The 21388-nt window shown below is 44.2% G+C and overlaps 1 protein-coding gene and 1 long non-coding RNA gene across 5 annotated transcripts in view; one reads left to right on the forward strand and one right to left on the reverse strand.

Annotated features, from left to right (window-relative positions):
* ANTXR1 (ANTXR cell adhesion molecule 1) overlaps positions 1-21388 on the forward strand; it is a 237863-nt gene that overhangs the window by 180187 nt on the left and 36288 nt on the right. For 2 of the 3 annotated variants that reach the window (XM_021924899.2, XM_009184350.4), the window contains exon 17: positions 1636-1716. In XM_021924899.2, coding sequence (XP_021780591.2) covers positions 1636-1716 — 81 coding nt within the window. Of the gene's footprint in view, positions 1-1635; positions 1717-2183; positions 2928-21388 lie in introns of those variants that run through there. The other variant, XM_009184349.4, reaches the window with a different exon arrangement.
* On the reverse strand, positions 11074-14048 carry LOC103877035. Of its 2 annotated transcripts, XR_004178301.1 has the most exons (4): positions 13651-14048; positions 12890-12970; positions 11983-12478; positions 11074-11673 (listed from the first exon to the last, which is right to left on the reverse strand). It is a non-coding gene; the product is annotated as an uncharacterized LOC103877035 (long non-coding RNA). The 2 variants fall into 2 exon arrangements; XR_636556.4 differs by having other exon boundaries at positions 11074-12478; positions 13651-14047.

A 21388-nucleotide genomic window follows, 5' to 3' on the forward strand; every position in this document is an offset into this window, starting at 1 on the left:
CTTAAAGGGTTGCAACCCACAGCTGAGAAGCCCTGTGTTCTAAAGGATCTAAATTAAAGCGCTCTCACCAAAAGATCTGCATGAGGAAGAATCTGCAGTTGGTGTAATAGAAAGCATATGTGATTTGGAATTAGAGAGACATGGGTTCCAATCTCAACTCTCCGGTTTACAAACCATCTGCCTTTGGGCAAGTTACTTGATCTCTCTTTGCCCCTCCATTTCCTCTCCACAGGCCTCTGGGACTGCTGGGACAATTCAACTAGAGGACACTCATGGAAGCACCTACCACTTAGAATCATTCATTCATCCAACAAACATATATTGAGCACCAGATGTTGTCCTAAGGGCTAGGCAGATAGAAGTGAACAAAACCATCAACACCCCTGCTTTCATGGAGCTGGCATTCCAGGGGGCACAGACAATCAGCAAATTAACATAGAATATGTCAAGGAGTGAGAAGGACTGTATTAGTTTCCTCTTGTCACTGGGATGAATTACCACAAACTTAAAGGTTTAATCAACACAAATCTATTATCTTACAGTTTCAGATGTCATAAGCCCCAAACGGGTCTCACTAGACTAAAATCAAGGTGTTGGCAGAGCTGTTTTCCTTTCGGAGACTCCAGAGGAGAATTTCCTTGTCTTTTATAGATGCTAGAGGCTGCCCACACCCACTGGTTTATGACCATCCTGCATTTCCACAGGCAGCAACATTGGGTTGAGTCTGTCTCACACCTAATCACTGTGACTCTGCTTCTATCCACACATCTCCTTCTCTGGATTTGACCCTCCTGCCAAAAACCACCGTGGGTCCTCTAGGAAGGACCCATGTAGTTAGACTGAGCCCACCAGATAGTCCAGGATACTCTCCCCATCTCCACATCCTTACCTTAATCACATCGGCAAACTCCTTTCTGCCATGTAAGGTAACATATTCATAGGTTCCAGGGAATATAAATAAGAGTCACCTGGAGGGGTGTTGTTGGTCATCAGTTGTGAAAGCCTTAGTGCTGACATACTCACTCTTCTCCGTTTCAGCCAGTTACATACAACCCCAAAGGGACTGTGGTTTTGGTCATCTGTAATGCTTGGTAATTTGTCTCTCGAGCCCAGGCTTCTGAGCAAGTTACAGCTACTAAGTGAGCCTAGCAGACAACCAGGGATGTGCATTCCAGGGGCCTTTAATTGGTCTTGCCCTGTCGACACTTAACGTTTAGTAATTTTCCAGAATTTGTCATTAGTGTCTTTACTAATGAGCTCTGGGCACCAAGTGGGAAGAAAAAACTTTAGTGAAATTTGGAAAGATTGACTTGTGGTATGAGGATATGCCCAGAAATGTGATAAAGACAAAAGCCCAAAGCTTGAATGAAGTTACATTTGCAAACTTGAGACTGCACTCAGACCTCAGGGTGCGTCCTTCACAAGCATCAGAGTCTTCTGTGTGTCTCTTCTCCTCCATTCATGGAGCTCCAGTTTTGAATCAAGGGACTGCAAAGTCACTAATCCCATCATGACCATATTGACAGTGTTGTGTTGTTCACGTGACTGAAGAAGCACGGAAAGTTCTGTGTGCCTACGGTGGCTAGCCACAGGTCTGATTTCATATGTAATCTTGGTGCATTTGTTTTATTTCAGGGAAAACTCGATGCCTTGTGGGTCCTACTGAGGAAAGGATATGATCGTGTGTCTGTGATGCGTCCACAGCCAGGAGACACGGTAGGACTCGTTAATTCATGAATGGTCTCTCTCTCTCTCTGTCACACACACACACACACACATTCTTTTTCTCTCTCCATCTTTGTAGAGCTAGAATAACTTTGGATTCTAAAACAGAGCTAGAATAACTCCAGATATACAAATCCAGCTATTATTTCATGTTGCAACAAATCAGACATCACTTTTCAAAATGTTGGTTATTACAAGATCTTGAGTTTCAATTTGCTTTTCTGTAAAGGACTTGACAGTGATCTGTTGGGTGTAACTTCCTAGAATTTGAGCTTCTCAATGTATAGGCACAGTGAGAGAATAAAACAGGACTGGCCCCTACTTGGGGCAGTTTCAGGAGGGAGCTCTGCTGGCCACTGGCCACACAAGCCAGTGGTGTACCACAGAGTACCAGCGCTGCAAGGATGGGGTGAGGGCAAGGAAGGGGCCACGGAAAACGCCTACCATCTTCCCAGCAGGTGTTGGGCCCAGCTGGCCCAGGACCACAGAGGGACCTTTCACCCCAGGTGAGAATTTGTCTTAGCATTGTCAAGGCTAAGCTTGGAATATCTCTAGTCAAGAGCAGTCCTGAAAGGTAGAGCCAGCGGAGACCTTAGAAACCATCCAGCCCATGGCTTCATTTTGTAAATGAAGAAAGAAAAACAAACAAAAACAAAAATCACCTAATTGCATTCTCTGAAAAACAAGAGAAGGTGAATAGCTTGTTCTGTTTCAAATAGTAAGTAACGAGTAACTTACACTGGAAATAACTTCAGTTGTGCCGAAACAACACTATCACTATTTCTTCATGTAAGAGCTAGTCTCTCTTCTGCAAGTTTTACGGATCACAACTCGGGACCAAGTTTTCCCTCAACTACCAGCAACCTGCATCTTCCATCCACTTCTTTGGGAATCAGTCACATTAATGCAAAAGCAAAATAAAAGTGTCTCATTTAGAACTCCTTTCAAATCAAGCAGACTTGGGTTTGAACCCCCTTCCTTCCTGGCTAGAAAGCTCCAGGCAAATCACCTGACCTCTCTGAACTTCATCCTTATAAAGTAGATGGCATGGACTTCTTCCTACTGTGGCTGGTTGGAGAAGGTAATGTTTGTAAAGCATTTGGCTCCCTGCTGAACATATGGAAATACTCAATCGGGATGGGCATGGTGGCTCACACCTGTGATCCCAGCACTTTGGGAGGCCAAAGCAGGTAGATCACTTGAGGCCAGGAGTTCTAGACCAGCCTGGTCAATATGGTTAAACCCCATCTCTACTAACAATACAAAAATTAGCTAGGTGTGGTGGCACATGCCTGTAATCCCAGCTACTCAGGAGACTGAAGCAGGATAATTGCTTGAACCCGGGAGGTGAAGGTTGCAGTGAGCCGAGATCACACCATTGCACTGCAGCCTGGGCAACAGAATGAGACTGTGTCTCAAAAAATAAAATTTTTTTGTTAAGAAAGAAATGCTCGGACTGGGTGTGGTGGCTCACACTGGTAATCCCAGCACTTTGGGAGGCCGAGGCAGATGGATCACAAGATCAAGAGATCGAGACCATCCTGGCCAACATGGTGAAACCCTGTCTCTACTAAAAATACAAAACTTAACTGGGCGTGGTGGTGGGCACTGTAGTCCCAGCTACTCGGGAGGCTGAGGCAGGAGAATCGCTTGAACCCGGGAGGCAGAGCTTGCAGTGAGCCGAGATTGCACCACTGCACTCCAGCCTGGTGACAGAGCAAGACTCCGTCTCAAAACAAACAAAAAAAAGAAATGCTCAATTGATGACAGATATCCTTATGGTTATTTACTTTGTGCTGTTCTGCTGTCTGGGGATGGCTGATGCAGAACTTCAAGCCATATTGCAGTTGGTGTGTTTGCTTTCCTGACTGTCCAGCATGGCACAGCTAACACTAGAGCAGAGCCCGATAGACAGGCCCTGCCACCTCCTCCCCTTGCACCTGGTGACAGTGGGTGGTTTGTAGCTGAGGAGATTTGGTCTAAAGTTTCATAGTTTATGTGAGCCACTGCCCAATTAGCTGTTCCTGTTGTGACTAGGACGGCATGCAAGTAAAAATGTGAAACCACCTCATATAAATGCTGGGCTGACTTGGCCCTCATTGCATATGGAATTTGAGCTTTTGTCTGTGACAGTCAACAAGACCAAATTTCTACACGAAATTTTAAATACAAACTCTTCAGTTAGGAGAAACAAGCACAGGCCATAAAGTTAGTACTCTGGGAGGTGTTTGGTCTTATAAAGTATACATCTGCTTTCTATGGAAAATGAAGAAATTTTTTTAGCATCCTCTAACAGATTAAGAAAAAATAATAAGATCCCTAAACTAAGTTTCAGTAGTACTATTTTTTGTGACAGAAGATGCTGATACAGTGTATGACCCCATTTTTTTTTTTTCAGAGCAATTGAAAAACATCTCCACTAAAATATGTTAACATTCCATTTTCCACTGACCAGTTTGGCAGAAGCCAATTCATAAACTGGGTCAACCTAAGAAGTGGGAGGGTTATAGGAAAGAGGCTGGATAGAAAGAAATATTTTCGTTTATAAGACAGAAGAATCAATGCTGTTTGGGAGCAAAAGGCTGGTTATGTAAATCCAAGAACAATGAAATGAAAATAAATTCTCTAATGAATCACACCTAAATTGAATCTCTTATTTACCAATTCTGAATGAAAGTTTGTAGTAACACCTGAAGATGTTCCATATGTTTTTGAGAGACATAGTACCACCTTGAACTTTTATTCTCCAGCCATGCAAAGTAATAGATTTAAGATATAAGAAGCTTAAGAATTTGGATACCTTTGAACATACTCTCAACACTGTCACAAATTATGATTATCCAGTTTACTTTTAAGTGCCCTTTCTTTATGGAAGTCTTGCTAAAATAAGATACACGAGAGAAATAGATACAGAAAATTGTGTCCTTGTTGCCATGGCAACAACCACAGGATGTACACATGGAGTTATGCAAGAAAGGTCACAGATGAAGTAAGAACCAGAATTCAGAGCTGCCTATGGCTACTCAAGAAAGAATTCCAGGGGAGGGGGGGGCAATATTGTAGCTTTGTCTACATGCTTCTTCTGTTTTGTTTTGCATAACCTTAGGAGACTCACTAGAGAGGCCTGCGTTGCTTGCATGGTGGTGAGTCTGTAAGAATTCTTCAGCACTGATTTATGGGGTTGACCACATTTTCCATAAACTCAAAATGACTCCATCCAGGCATGTGCTCATGAACAAGAGTCACAGGTTCTGAATTTTTTCTTTAAAACAAAACAAAAACAAAAATCACCTAATTGCATTCTCGGTTACATTCTAAGTTGCTTCAAACACATGTTGACCTCACAGAAACCTGGCACATTTTCCTCCTCAGTTCCTGTCTCCTTCATCCTCCCCCCAGCTACTCCACCCCAGCCCTCCAGATGCAGACATAAGCCCACCAACAGAGCCTCTGAAGCTACTGAAAGGCCTCCAGCTCAGCACAGAGCAGGAGCTCAGGGAGCCAGAGCCCAGAGCCACCGCCCTTCCCTGGGATTGGCACCCACCTCTTCAGAGCCATCCAAGCCCCAGGTCAGGGATGGCAGCAGGAAACATGAATGCTTTCCATCTGCCATCATCCGTCTCCTTCTCTTTGCCTGTGGTGGGCTCATGGTCCCATTGTTCCTTGGAGCCCACCAGGAAATGCTTGAGCCAACATAAAAGAGAAAGTGCCAAAGGAAACCACCTAAATAGCAAACCAGCAGCACATCTGATTCTAAGATTGTTAAAGTTTACTAAGCACATGGCGTCCCCAGCTCCCAGTAGGTAGCTACCACAGTGCTCCTTGTAAAACCAAACCTCAACACACCATGCCTCCACTTCAGACTTGCAAAAACTGTGGGAAAACCCAGAATCCTTGGCTTGATTTAGAAAGGCATGCCTTTCCATTTCATACACTACTTACCCCAGATTCCCTCATCACCTCCAAATAGGCTCTGAGCACATGGAATTAATTGCTGGGCACGCCCTGAACATGCCGGGACATTTTGTGTCTCCGTACCTTTGCTAGGTTTCTCTGCTTGGAATGCCTTTCCCGTCCTCTCTACCAAGTGAACCTAGCTTGGTAATATTGTCCATTGTTCCCGAGGTGTCTTGTAAATACAAAAAGTTGCTGACCACACTCATGCTTGAAAGGGGGCATCACTAAAGCAGAACACATTCGACAGAGCCTAGGTGAGAAGGTTTGGAAGTTAGAACCTTTGTCCCAGGATGGTCCAGGATGGTCCCCAAGGCATCCTACACAGCTTGGCCACTCTTTGAGTTCAGAAAATTTGCTCATCTTTTCAAGGGCAAATGGTTGAAAGAATTTAGAATGTTCTGGGAAAGAACGCTTCAAGGGGTCATGAGAGCTTTTTAACTTAGTTGGTCCATGATGATATGGTGTGTCATCCCACTTTGTAAGCTGTTTCTTATCACGTCACCATTGTCAAGGAATAGTCTTTCCATGTCACTACATATCCTTGAATAATATCATTTTAATGACCATGTCCTATTCCATTGCATATCTTCCCTTTTTGGTGGTTGATTTTCAAGTATCTATTATTATAAATGAAGCTGCAGTCAGTATCCTTATTGCCAAATCATTGTGCACATTCACAAATGTTTCCTTAGAATAAAAGGTCCAGCTTTCTACTGGATCAAATAGTGTGCACATTTTTAAAGTTTTGATAAAAATTGCCAAAGAATTGCCCTTCAAAAGATTGTACAAATTAACCCTCACATTAGCCCCTATGGAACGCCCATCTCCCCAGATGCTCCCCAATATTATTAACTTACCTATTTGATTGACAGGTGCTAATTTAACTTGTATTTTTTATTATTATTGAAGTGGAACAATTTTTTAAATGTTTATTTTCTCATTTGTCCATTGGTTTGACTTGGCTCATTTTTCCACTGGATATTTTAGTGTTGGTTTCCTGTGATAATTTTCTTAACCCATCTTCATTCATACATCAATCAAATGTTTTGAAAGCCTACTATGTATCAGGTCCTGTGCTTGCATTAAGTATGTAGAACTTATTAATCCTTATGACATTTAAAGTCTAACCATGTAATGGATGTCCAAAGTTTTTTCTAGTTTGCCATTTACCTTTTAACTTTTTAAAAATATATGGGAGATTTCTACAATTTTACAGTCAAATCTATAAATATTTATAATTCCTGCCTTTGGTTTCAAATTTAGAGCAGCCTCCCCTACTTCAAGAGAACATAAATTCTCACAAAAATTTTCTTCTACACTTCTACCCCCTCCGTCTGTTTTTGATGGTAATGTGAAATGTGAATTGTCACCTTTTCTGTTTCTTCCTGAGTATTTTAGTGTAGGTTTGGGAAAGGCTCCTTTGGAAACTATGGGCCATATGTGATATTAAATGAGAAGTCCTAGAAAATTATCTTAAATGCCTTGAAGTGGATGTATTAATAGAAAGTGACTTGGATTTACTCTGGGCCATCCCATTGAACAGAGCTAGCCCCACAGGTAGAAACAACAGTGAAACAAATTTCATCAGAAAGAATTGAAGGGTGCAAGTTTCAACAATGCAACAGGCTGCCCCAGAGACGAATGTTCCAGGTAACTAACACGGATAAGACAAATTAACCACTAGGCCAGGACATAGGGGATTCCTGTAGCAGATCAATGGTTCTCAAACTTGAGCATCAGAATCACCTAGAAGATTTGTTAAAGCACAGCTTGCTGAAACCACGCTCGGAGTTTCTGATTCAGAAGTTGGGGTGGAGCCTGGGAATTAGCATTTCTAACAAACTCCCAGGTGACGCTGATGCTGCTGGTCTGGGGATTACACTTTGAGAACCAGTAAGATAAGGAACTAAAGAAACTTCAAAGTACCTCTCTCACTCTGCGAGTTTGGGGTCCTAAGCAGTATTTCTATACTGATTTGACCACCAAGTCACCCCTTTTCTGTATTTCTCCTTAGAGCACCTATTGACACAACTGGGGAATAACTAGTCTACCTTAAATCTAAATACTAAGGCTCAGTGAGTTGTAAAGAAATCCTTCCCATCTTCACACGTTCTGTTCCTAGATTACTAATTTCAAACACAGAAACGCAGGGGAATTCAGAGATCAGAGCATGGACTGCAGTGGTTTTCCATCTGTTCGCACATTGTTATCACCTGGAGAGCTTAAAGATCCTACCCTAAAGGTGCTGTTTACTTGTTCTGGGATGAGGTCTGGGCACTCACAGAATCACCTGGGAATCATAAACGCTCCCCGGGTGATTCTAATGAGCATTTGGGGTTGAGAAGCAGTGAGCTGGTCCAGTTCCCTCTTTTTCACTCAGGGCAGCATCTTCTCTTTCCTTTTTGAAACAATTTCAAGGCAACTCTCCACATTCCTTCAGAAACCTTAAGAGTAAGATAGGCTGATCACACTCTTCACGTGCTTTTCACAGTCCCTTTCCTATCAGGAAGATGGTTAACCTAGACTGAGGCTGCCATATCATTGTTACTGCTTGAGTAAAGAAGATGGAAAAGAGAAAACAGAACTCAGTCTCATATGTCTTTCCTGGATGGAATTCAATCATCTACCGACCAGCCTGACCCATCCCCAGGCACTTTTACTCCAAATTGAACTCCACCCCACTTCACGTGCTCCCGGAGAACCCACTGGGTTTGGATGTCATCTGCTTTCAGATCTGGCATCAGGAGGCTGGTACATTCCATTACTATCTGCAAGAACAAAATACTAAAGCTCACTCAGAGCTTGTTTTGCAAGCCTGGATCTCCTTGTAACCAGAAGAGACCCAGGGAAACACACACGTAAATGTACATAAACAATGTTTGAAACTCATCTGAAGTAAAGCCTCAGAGGTTGTGAAATCCTCCCCAGCTGTTTCCAATAAGGGCATGAGGCCAGTCACATGGGCACCATGTCTCCCTACTGTCGCAGAGGCGAGAATAGCCTGGGCAGGTTATCCCCCAAGAGAGAGGTCATCCTCCGCCCAATCCTTCTAAAGCAGGTGAGCCTCCTGTAGCATAAACAGGCCTCAGAGAAAGTGTCTGCACTCTTGCATTCTCTCTCCTGTCTTCTCTGTCCTTCATATTTCCTGCATTCCCTCTTTCTTCTAATCCCTTTCCTTTTTTTCTTTTCCCTGTTCACTGCCAATTTCTAAGGCCTGCCATGGCTGCTTTCCCTCAACAAAGACACCAATTGCACTCCCACCAAGAATCCATTTCTGGGCTGGGCACTAGGGATAACCATTAGCAGAGTACTACATTCTGGCTTCCAGGAGTTCATGTATGTATGTATGTATGTGTGCAAAAGAGAGTGTCACACACTCTATGAACTGCAAATGCTTACAGAAGCATAAACCCTCTCATGATAACTTGGGGTAATGATGATCTCCACTTTAAAGAACAGAAATTGAGGCTCAGGAAAAATTAAATTTTCCAAGGACACACAGCTCGTAAGGAGGTCTGGGGCTTGAATTCAGGACTTTCAGACTTGAAAGTCAACACTAGGGATTCCTGAACTCCTTCATGCATTCAACAGATACTTGTTAGACGTCTTCTAGGAGCCAATGAGCACTGTATTGGTGCTTGGTATTCAAGATGAATGAATGAGCCCTGTCCCTGCCTTCGAGGAACAGGGACAAACAGGAAGCCCGCAAGCACTGCCTGATGTGAAAGGCTCTGTGATGGAGCTGAGCGCATGAGATGTGGGAGCTATACCCAGGAAGGGTGTCTCACCAGCCTTGGAGTCCAAATGCCTTCTTGAATGGACATTTAAGCTGAGACAAGAAGGGGGAATGGAGTTGGGGGGAGAGAATATTCTAGTGACAGGGAAGCTTGCTTACAGATCTGCAGGTGAGACTGTGGCTCCTTCAGGGAGACACAAGGAGCGGGGTACAGAGGAGGACAGAGTAGGAGGCAGTGAGAAGAGGGACTGTGGTGAAGGGGAACCTGAGTTGCCGGCCATGGGAGCCTGGTCTGCCAGCCTGAGGAGGCTGGACTCCACCCTGAGGACAGTGGAGACTTACTGCAAGAGTTTTAAGCAAAGGCGTGATCGGATGTGCATTTTAGAAAGGTCACACTGGTTGCAATGTGGACACAGTGGCAGTGAGAGAGGCTGGCAGCCTGAAGCACAGAGTGGTGGGTGAGGAAGACAGCCTGGATTCACGAGATGTTGAGCAAATAATCACAGATTTGGTAACTGCCTGGGTATGGAGGGGGAGAGTATGGAAGGTGTGAAGGAGGACCTCCAGGATTTGGCCCAAGCGACATTGCTGACTGTGCTGCCTGCCATTCACCAGGATGAGGACAGCTTTGGGAGGGAAGATGAGGATGTCGCTTTTTAACTTGTGGAGTTGGCGGTGCCTGTGGGACATCCAACAAAAAGGACCTGCAGCAGGTCGGGACCAGGGTGAAGCATGAAGGCATCTAGGGCAGGAACTCTATGGGTTACTCACTGTCAGGGTTGCGTGAAAGCAAGGACCTGCAAGTACATGCCTCCTTAAATTTTGTGCCCTCAACACCTCACGTGCCTCACCCTAGTCAGGGGGAAGTCTTGCTCCAGTGAGAGTTCTGGGCTGGAGGCAAAGATTTGAGAGTCACTGGTCATGGCAGTTAAGACCAATGTGACTAGAGGGGAAACCAGAGGGAGGGGTAGAGAGAAGAGAAATAAGTGAATTACTGAACCCTGAGGGTCACGTCCTTTAAGTCAGGGTGGAGAAAAGAAATAGAGCACGAAGACAACTAAGAAGGACCAGCCAAGGGAAAGAGAAGTTGTGAGAGGAAAGTCTGGGGTCATGGAGGCCAAGGGAAGATAATACATTATGGAAGAGGGTGGGGTGTCAAATGATGGGAAATTAAAATGCAAACTGAGAGCAGTCATCTAATAAGACTAGCAATAAGGAGGTTATGGTGCCTTTAGTGACCCGAGCTCTGTGGGATGATGGGGATGGGAGCAAAGCTTAACAGATAATGGGACGGAGAGCCAAGGCAGTAGCTGGAGGAGATCTAGAGTTGGAAAGAGTTCTTCGTCTTAGTAAGACTTGAGCATGATTAAGTGCATATGGCAGAGATCCAGTAGAGGAAGGGGTTGAAGACAAGAACTCACTGTTAGACTGCAGGAATTCTTAGGAGAAGGGGTTGGAGAGCTTAGGAGGAAGTGCCAGTCCTCCTTAGTGACATGGGTTGCAGAGCCCAGGTATGAGTGAGATGGCAGGAAGTAAGGACATCCCTGTGGGAAGTGATGGGCTCTGTTCTCCCTGTGATGCAGCTGGAGGAGTGGAGCAGCTGAAACTGGAGCTCCTGGAAACAGCTACACCTTGGGAACCCCATTGCTCCTGTACTGGCAGCACTTCTCCACATTCCAGAGTGAATGTCTCAGGATTAAATAAAATGATAGGTATATATAATTTGAAAAGATGGGAGTTTATTTTCTTCCCTTCGTTCCCCCTGAAAAAACTGCCATTGATTTCAGAGAATCTTAGTTACCTCTTAACCTGTAGGAAAAGCTTTTTCTCAGAATTATTTTATGTTCAAACCAGCAATGACCAAAAGAACCAAGTTATCTACATATTGAAGTCTTACATGAAAGTCGTTTTTCTTGCACAATAAACAATTAAGTTTACATTAGCTCTTTACGTTGAGCAAATGGACATCTTCAGAATTCCTATCTGACACCAGGTATAAGGTCCCAACAGTTCTGGAGGGGAAGTCTCCTGACCTTTTATAAATTTTTGTAAGAAATGGATCATTTTAAGAAAAAGGAAGAAAAAAGAGCAAATTATAGGAAATGTTCCTAGAGGGTGTGATTTATTCTGGCACAGCATCTTCCCTGGATGTTTGAATTCTCCGTAGTATTCATTCACTTCTCACCCTTGGAAGCCTCTCCTTTGCTGTCTCATTGGAGGGGGACATGAGTACTTAGAATTCTTGGCTTAGTTTGCTGAATTTAAGGAAGAAAAAGTTCAAAACACTCTCTGTCCACAGCAAAAACCAACTGTACCCAAAACCTGCAAAGTTAACTTTTTTCAGAGATGTTAAACCCAAAGTTGATGCTGCAAAACATACCATCTTGGGATTTTTTTTGCCAACTTCCTTCTTCCATGGTAGGAAGTGTCTCTGAGTCAATACATATGAAAGCAATTGCTGTGGCTGAGCTATCTTCCTCTCCCTCTCTCTTTCCCCCTCCCTCTCTGTCTCTTCCAGTCCCCACAATCTCATCCCCCTTTTTCTCCAAGCATTACACACTCACATTCACACACATTCCTCCTCCTCCTTATCATCACCGTCATCATCATCATCATCATTTTGTAGCTTCTTTCAATTTCAACTTGTAGGGCTTTCAACTTCAGATTGTCTCATCTCCCAAACAGCTGCAACAACAGGTCAAGTCCTGGAATCAGGTTGCAAATAGCAAACAGAGGAGAAGTAAATGCTAAGGCTGAACAAGACAGGGATGGGAATAAAGCAACCCTGTTCAAATTCTCTGACCTCATTTTCTCCCTTCCAAACAAAATCAGGATTGAGGTAGGTAGGGCTGAGCTCTAGGGTCAGAATTTTACCCAAGTGTATAATATTTTAGGAGGTTTGCTACTTTTTCTAAGCATGATGATCATGTCTAGCCACTTGGCTTCTGTGGGCCTGCTCCTCCAGCTGATGGCACCGGAAAAGATCATCTCGAGGGACATTCAGCATCTCCGTGATAAGTGTCCATTAAGAATCATCAGAATCCAGGCTGGTGGGAAGTTCTGTTCTGGCCAGAAAGTACTGGGTTAGATTATACATGGCAAAATCTGACCTAGGAGATAGGCTTTTGAACAGTGTGGGGAAGAACCAGCCTGCTATAAAACATCCACACCCACCCATCTTCGTTCAGCATCTCCATGACCACCCCAACTCAACCTGACCCTCAGTCGCAGAGTTGGACTGGCAGTTCCTCATAATCCCAGACCCTTCATTTTAGAGGCACCAAAGCTGAGGTCTGGAAAGGTGGTCTGGAGAGATCCCCGAGCCCTCCCAGGTCCCTTATCTCATCTGTTCCCCATCACCTCCTTACTTTATCCTCTTTTTGATATAGGAAAGATGAGGCTCAGATAAGATCCCTGCTCTTTTCAAGGTCACAAAGAGTGTTGGTGGAAGTGGCAAGACTGGAAACCCACCAGCTTGACACTGCCTGGCTCTCCTTGAGTCCTCACGCCAGGCCAGGAGAGGAGGATAAGCGTCCAGACTGGGCCTTATCTCTTGAGGAGAAGGCAGAGTTAGTCCTTGCCACCCAACCCCTTCCCCTCCTGTCCTCCTACCTCTTCCCACCTCCCAGTACCTTTCCATTTTTATATCCTGCCCAAGATGACATACCCACTGATGTCTTCCCACACGGGCCTGCTCTCCTGCACAGGATGCTGTGCTCCCAGATCACCTCATGCTCTCCCTGATTCCACCTCATGCTCTCCCTAATTCCACCTCTCGCCGCCTCCCACTTTACCACCAACACTGTGTCTGGGACAGAAACTCCTTTCATCCAGTTAATACATCTTGAGCTCCCGCTCTCCAGCAGGCACCAGGCTAGGCAGTGGGGATTTAGCATGAACAAGGCGAGATCCCTGCCCTTGTGGAGTGTACACTGGAGTGGTCAGAAAAGATCACTAAATTACAGCTCCACGTGGTAGATGGTATGAGGGGGAGTTTGGAGTTCTCTGGGAGCATAGAGCCAGAAGATTTAACCCAGGCTAGGGCATCAGGGCAGAATTCCAAAGAGAAGTAACTATTTGGCTGAGATCCAAAGGACAAACTCTTCCAGTGCAGGGAGAGAAGGGCCTTCTGGTTGGAGGAACAGCATGTGTAAAAGGCCAAAAGGGAGAGGAACTGAGAGAGTACACACAGACCCGCAACCAGGGAGGGTAGGGAGTGCAGCAGCCCTCACCTGCAGGCTCCACTTTCTCCAGTCTTTGTCCACCCAAATCCTTCAGGCACTCAGCACTCAGCCAAAGCTCGAGACCTTCTCCCAGTCAAGGCTCATTGTCTGGCCCTTCCTTCCTCCTCTGCTTACAGCCACAGAATTTAGCACCAAGTTAATTTTAACTAATACTGACTTTTCACTCCCTGAATAAGTTGTAAGCAATCTGAGGGAAGGAACCATGGCTTTTTTTTTTTTTTCTAGACTTTCCCTCAGAGCACTGAGGACCTAGCTCAATGTGTTTCCTTGTCCCAGGGAGTATGGTTGTTTCTGCAACCTCCAGGCCACAGCTGTTTGCAAACTTTTATGATGTGTCTTCATAGGAAACTGCATTTGAGTCACAAGAAAAGAGACAGCTGAATGAATCCTCCATGTTTTAATAAGGAGAGAGAATTCACAAGGTCTTCTAGGGATATATCCAGATAAAATGAAGCTGACTAAAAATTTAAAACACTAAACTTTTATTATCATTGCTATTCATACTTTTGTCATGGCCATTAATAACTTTTGTTTCTTTAAGTTTGTTTGAAAATAGAAAATTCATTTTTAAAAAACTCTCCAAGGCTTTACCAGTCTCACTTTATGAATTTGTTCTTGTAACATTTGTTTAATATTAGTGTTTTCCCATTTTTTTGTCTTTTTGGCTAATACCAATGAGAGCAATGTCACGTTGAGAATCCACAGTGATGACAGAGCTAGCTGTGAGGGTGCTCATTCCATTCCTCTGGCATTCAGCACCTCTGTCCACTTCTGTGTTTGCCCCCAGCATCTGAATTTGGTTGCTTCACTGAATGGTGTGGCCCCACCAGCTGGCACCCAGGCATTGACTGGCCTCAATTACTGCGACCTACGTTTTAAGGACTCTGTGGCCCTGACTTAAGTACAAGCTTTAAATGGGAATAAATCTTATATAAGCCTTTCCATTTACTCTCCTGCTTATTAAAGGTGAATTGCAATGGAAAACCCTAAATGTCACAGAGTCTGGAAACTTGGATATAATAATGGGCAGCATTATCCTTAGTGGTATAACTAGTAAAAGTGGGCCTAATGGAAAGTCCACTGTGGAATCATCTGTGTTTCTATGCAAGAAAATTATTTTCCTTCTTTCTTTAAAAAGGGAAGTAGTTCTGAACAACAAGGTTGGCTGTCTTGGGCGTGGTGGTGGAGAGCAATGGAAAGATGAGTGAATAGTGGGAGCAAGCTTAGCAGAATTCCAGAAGCCATTGCTTTAGTGTCCTACCACATCTGTAGGCCTAGGGGATGCCATGCAGTACAGAGATAGCCAAAGAAGCTGCAGAGCTGAGGCCACCTTCTGTGCTTGTAAACAATAAGCACGCCCCCCAAAATCAGGAATAAGCCCATGAGAACTGCCCATATCCCATGGTCCCACAGTACCTCATCAGCTGGACTGGTGTGTTCTGCAGTAGATCCACTGCTGGTGGGCCTCAGGTTGCAAATATATTTAGTAATGGATCAAAATAGAATCTCCTAGCAAAAACCGGACCTTACAAGTAATTTGCATCAAGCCAAAAACCCATATCTATGTCCCACAGCAGGCCACTCTTAAGCAACATGAAGGCTTCCAAAAAAGTTACCCTGCCCATATGAAAATGCCAATTTTATCCAGCAACATTGCTGTGCTTTCAAATTTCTGTGGACGCCAATGCTGTAATGAATGTTCTGACCCTCAGGGTGTCATCCACAGCCAGGCTTTGTGCCTGTCTTTTGCAAAACTTACCCAATTTCTGTCCAAAAAACAGTCCAAGACTAGCTTGATAATAGATTTACGTGTCAAAGGAGAACACATAGACTTTGGATAACTTTACTCCAAAAGAATTCTCTTGCTCTCTCAAGCCCATTCTGTTAATAACATGTTTAGTTCTATTTCCAAGTTTGATTTTTTTATGGCAACAGTTTGACTATTGAAATTCTTTAGCTTTGTAAACCATGGCACAAACTGTTCCCCCATGAAGAAACACAGCTTTCCATAAGCCTTCCCCAGAAACACCAACATTAGAGTGGGGGGATGTGATTTGATTTTTTGTGAGTAATCTTCCTAGCACTTCCCAAAGAGAGAGAAAAAGAGAGAGATGCAGTTTCACATACAGTTTTACATGTCGTAAATCATCTGTGGAGATCAGAGGATAAAAGTATTTCCATGACAGGAACTTAAAATCTTAAGAAAATTTTCTTTTAAGTTCTTCATTGGCCAGTGGAAGAGTTGACCATGGCTTTTTCCTTCATGTGTAGAAAAACACTAGGCAACTTGGTAGTGAAGCAGGATTTTTCTCAGCCAATTTGCCAACTGGGACCTCCGCTGGCAACACCCCCCACACCTTGCCCTGTGTTTTAGCTTGTACCTACATTCAGCAGTTCCCAAGCTCTTGTCCCACATCCAAGAAGAATGAGGATATGCTGACAATTTGAAGGTGGAGAAGAATTTTACTGAGCAACATAACAGATCTTAGTGGAGACACAGTCAGATGGTTTCTCCCCCAGTGTGGCTGAGTCTGGGGCTTTTTATGGACTCAGAATGGGAAGTGCACGCTGATTGGTTTGTGAGTATGCAAAAATGGTTAAAGCAAAGACATTCAAAGGTAGGCACAACAGTGTAGAAAACCAATTAGGAAAGGGTAGGTATGTGTAAAATAGGTAAAGGGTGGGATCAATCAGAGGAAAATGTGCCAAACAGGAAAACGGTTTCTCAATCCAGTCTGTGGATTTTTAGCTTGGCTTTCAGGCTTTAAATTCATTTCGGCTTGGAGGTGGGGTTTTGCCGGGGACCCACCCCTATTTGCCTAGGCATTTGTCTGCCCCCTGCTGCTGTCAGTGGGATTACAAATGGACTCACATTTTTTAAAATTGTGGCCTCCCTTCTTACAAGTAGCAAAATATGTTTTTAGATCCTGAACATCTCAAAAGTAAAATCTAGAGCGGACTATCCAAAAAGGCAGTCACTAGTCACATGTGGCTATTGAGCACCTGAATATGGCTAGTGAGAAATGACATATGCTATAAATGCAAAATACACTCTCGATTTTCAGGGAAGTAATATGAAAAAAAGAATAGGAAATATTTATTTAATGATGTTTATATTAATTATAAGTTGAAATAGCATTCTACATATATTGGGTTAAATAAGATATATTAGTAAAATTAATTTCACCTATCTCTTTTTATGTTTTATAAATGTGGTTACTAGAAAACTTAAAAGGCCCATGTGGTTTATATTATGTGTCTGTTGGACACGCTCATCCAGAGGACTAGTCTGGAAGACGCTTGTGAGAAGGGGAAATGACATGATTTCCATACAGGCCCTGAGTTCTTCAACTATTTTGATTTTTATTCACAGTAAGAATTTCAGAAATTATGGATCTCCACCCTTTCTGGTTTTCTATTAGGTCAGCTGTGACTTTGCCTTTCTGGACCAATTCCTATCCCAAACTTCTTATTCTTGGGCAGAAGTCTTGCATGCTCTAAGCCAGCATGTTAGGGGTTTGGGGTGTTCTCTTTTGAGATGGCATCCCACTCTGTTAACCCAGGCTGGAGTGCAATGGCACTGTTACAGCTCACTGCAGCCCCGACCTCTCAGGCTCCAGTGATCCTCCTGCCTCAGCCTCCCAAGTAGCTGAGATTACAGGTGCCTGCCACCACGTTAAGTGTTTTATTAAAGCAAACAAGCATTCAAGGCCTCTCTACTGCTTCTTCCCTGCAATATCACCACAGAGAAGAAAGAACTTGCATCCTTTAAAACCTTGTTCTAAGTATCTGTACATTTATTGGATTATCTGTTCTACTTTATTTTTGAAAAATTCCTGAGAAGCAAATATTAGCCTCACCTTGCTAACAGGAACCTTAGTTGACTAGAGCAATAATGATGGTTCACGTTTGCCAAAAGCCATGTAACTTACAATTATTTTCTAATATATTTATTCTGACCCTATGACATAGGTATTCCCATTCCTGTTTTACATACAAGGAAATTATCTTTACAGAGGGTTCAAGTGCCTGGGCCCCACAGCTGATAAACGGAGGAACTAGCATTGATTCTTTCAACACATATTTATTTGTTGTCCTAAACACTGGTAAACAGGGATATGGTCCTTTCATGGAGTTTGTATCCTAAGATTCACAGCACCCAAGTGTTAAGTGCTCTACTAAGAATCAAAACAGAGCGATGAGTGGAAAGACAATGGATATCTAGCCTGCATGGTGGGAAAAGCTGTCTCTAAAGAGGTGACATTGAAGATGAGATCTGAATGACAAGAGGGAGCTGCTACGTTAAGATCAGGGGACAGCAGCAGGCACAAGGCCTGTGAGGCTGGAAAGAGCTTGGCATGTTGGAGGAACTCAGAGGCCAGCAGTGATGGGTGGGCAGTAAGGTCAGAGATGGCAGGGGACATGGCCACACAGGCAGGCTTGTAACCTGAGGAAAGACATTTGGATTTTACTCTGGATATAACATGGAGGGGAGGGCTTAGCAGGAGGGAGACAAGTGCCCTAGCATCCTCCACACTTGGATACTGCCTGCCTCTAATTAACATTCTACAAAGATGACCAGGGATGAAGTGGGAAGAATCAGTTGTACAGAGGCCAGAGTAAAGCCTGGAGATCAGTGACAAGGTTGGAGTCCCGGGTGAGAGGCAATGGTGGTAGACAAGTGTGGACCCAATGGAAATGGTGAGAAGTGGATGGAGTCTGAAGTTTTTTGGAGATAAAGCCAGTGAGTCTGGCTGATGGATGGCTTATCCCTCTTTCCACCTGACTGTCCCTCCAGCTCTCTTCACTCCTGCAGTGTCCATCCGAAAACACTCTGCCCAGGGAAATCTAATTTCTGTTCACCCCGTAATAATGCCCAGCAGGCAGAATGAAACACTGACAAATTGTCATTATTTATTACCCCTTTGTTTTGCTTTGTTAATTCATTGCCCTGCCTAGCTGTTAGCCTCTTAATTGTTCATGTTGACTTTAGAAACACATTCAAGATGAATAAGGAGGCCTTGCTATATTCTAAAATGGCGTCAGTGGGAATAACCAAAATGATTTTATTCTTTCACTCTCCTTTTGGCTGGCAGGAAGATGAGCTGTTCACATATTCATTTGACACACTACCATGTGAAAACCAAAAAACCAAAAGTATGCAGTGTCATATATGCAGTCATCGGCAAATGTACAAAGCACCCTTCAGCACAGCATGGTTACATGCTCCTTAGTAGGGAATGGGGGAGGAAAACTGTATTTAAGATGTTGGCTGGGCGTGGTGGCTCACACCTGTAATCCCAGCACTCTGGGAGGCCGACAGGGTGGATCACTTGAGGTCAGGAGTTCGAGACCAGCCTGGACAACATGGCAATACCCCGTCTCTAACAAAAATACAAAAATTAGCCAGGTGTGGTGGCACAGGCCTATAGTCCCAGCTACTTGCAGACCGTGGCACAAGAATCACTTGAATGTGGGAGGTGGAGGTTGCAGTGAGCCAAGATCGTGCCACTGCACTCCAGCCTGGGCAACAGAGTGAGACTCCGTCTCAAAAGAAAAAAAAAAAGGAACCAGATGGTGTGTCACGAAGTGATAATTTGCTTGCCACTGACAGTAAGATAAAGAAGAGAGAGATCTTGGATGGAGGTGACAAGCCAGAGAGAAGGGTTGGTCTGAAAAAGACTACAGAGAGGAGGTGTTACCTAAGCTTTTCCTTAGAGGATACGCTCAGGCTCTGGCTAAACAAGGAGAAACAGGGCGGGTATGAGATCAAAACAGGTTGCCAGTCAGCAGAAGTTTACACCTGCATGCATATGTATATGCAACTACTTCTCCAGCCAGTGAAAACATTTTCTTGGCATATATACCGAGCTTCATTAATTCCCAAGGGCAATAGATGCTCTCAGTGCTAAGGAATGCAAACCCACCCTTTTTCACTTACCAGCACCACGACTCTTTTCCTCAGAACACAGAGGGGGATCAACCGTAGCAGCAGGTGCTGGGCACATCTGTGTAGACTCCACACCCATCTCTCTCTGACATGAGGGAATTTTTACTCCTACACGGCAAAGAACTACACTGCCTTAAACACCTTCCCTGGTTCCCACTGCCTGCCCACACAAGGTGTGTTATGTGGAATAATTATTCTGCAGCTGTTCGTAGGTGTCAAATACATTTGGAAATTGTTGCACTAAATGTTAAAGAGGCCGTTTTCTCTGCAGGACCTCAAAGATGCTTTAATAAGCTGACATGCATTGGGAATCTCCAAAGGGGGAACACATGCAGCATTTCCCAAACTTATAAATCACTGATCTGTTTTCGTAGAGCATCGCTTGGGACTAACGTTCTGTGAAAGGCACTTTGGGAAATGCAGGACTGGCTAAGAAGGGTTTCCCCTAGTGCCCTCCCTGCACAAGGCAGACTGCCCCCAAGGCGCTGTTTCAGCCTGCTCGCTGTGTGTATTCCCACCTGTGGATCTCTGCTCACGCATCCCCGGCCCAAATTATCCTGCTGCTTCTCTCATTGTAAGTCAACCCAAGTCCTTTCTTCTCTCAAAAGCTTTGCTCCTCCCTCCTGGGACTGGAGATGCCTTGTGCCTCAGACCACCGTAATATTGCTTTGTGTCACACTCATTTAGCTTTTGATAGCTGGTTTCTACCTCTATCTCTAATACCTTGCATATGGTAGAATTCATAAATTCTTTATTAAAGAAGAAGAAAAATAGGAAGGAGGTAAAAGAGGAGAATCACAAAGAAAGAAGTAGGAGAGGGGAGGAGGAGGACGGGAGGAGCAGAGAAAGAGGGGAGAAAACCAGGGAGGTGACAGTGGGAAAGAGAATTTCACAGGATCTTGGACGTGGTACTTCGATTGAGTGTAGGTAAGAGGCAGAGCCCAGGGAGCACAGCCTTGAGTACTTAGTGGAAAAGAAGATCCATGAGGTTCTGCATAGACGACCATCCAAGGCAGCTCCTAGGAGGTGTTCCATGGCTCCATGCCACACTTAGCGGCAGGGCAGTGCCCATTCATAGGGTGTCAGCTCTAACCAGTGAGTGCAGTGCCTAAGAGTAGGCACAGACTGTGACTCCTTAATCTAACCTATGCTTTATAATAAAATAGATACATATTTATATTTGTACTATTCAGAAAACAGCATATGTATCCATTTCTTGGGGGAGGGGCAGGTTGTAAACAACATAATACAATATCCAGTTAGTACTGAGGTGTTTTTGAGACAAGGTCTTGTTCCATCACTCAGGCTGGAGTGCAGTAGAGTGATCACAGCTCACTCTAGCCTTGATCTCTGGGACTCAAGTGATCCTCCTACCTCTGCCTCCCGAGAGCTGGGATCACAGGTGCATACTACCAAGCCTAGCTAATTTTTTTTAGACATGGAGTCTCACTATATTGCCCAGGCCAGAGTGCAGTGGTGATCATAGCTCACTGCAACCTCAAACTCCTGAGCTCAAGTGACCCTCTCACCCCAGCCTCCTAAGTAGCTAAGATTACATGTACACATCACCTTTTTTTTTTTTTTTTGTAGAGACAGGGTCTCACTATGCTGTCCAGTCTGGTCTCAAACTCCTGGCCTCAAGCAACCCTACTGCCTCAGCTTCTCAGAATGCCGGTATGACAGACATGAGCCACCACCGCACCTGGCTATTACGGTTAAACAAAATCAATAACATACAAAGTGCAAATTATATAACCCTAAAGCAATCGCTGTTAA

Source organism: Papio anubis, chromosome 14 (genome assembly GCF_008728515.1).
Source record: "Papio anubis isolate 15944 chromosome 14, Panubis1.0, whole genome shotgun sequence".
NCBI lineage: Eukaryota > Metazoa > Chordata > Mammalia > Primates > Cercopithecidae > Papio > Papio anubis.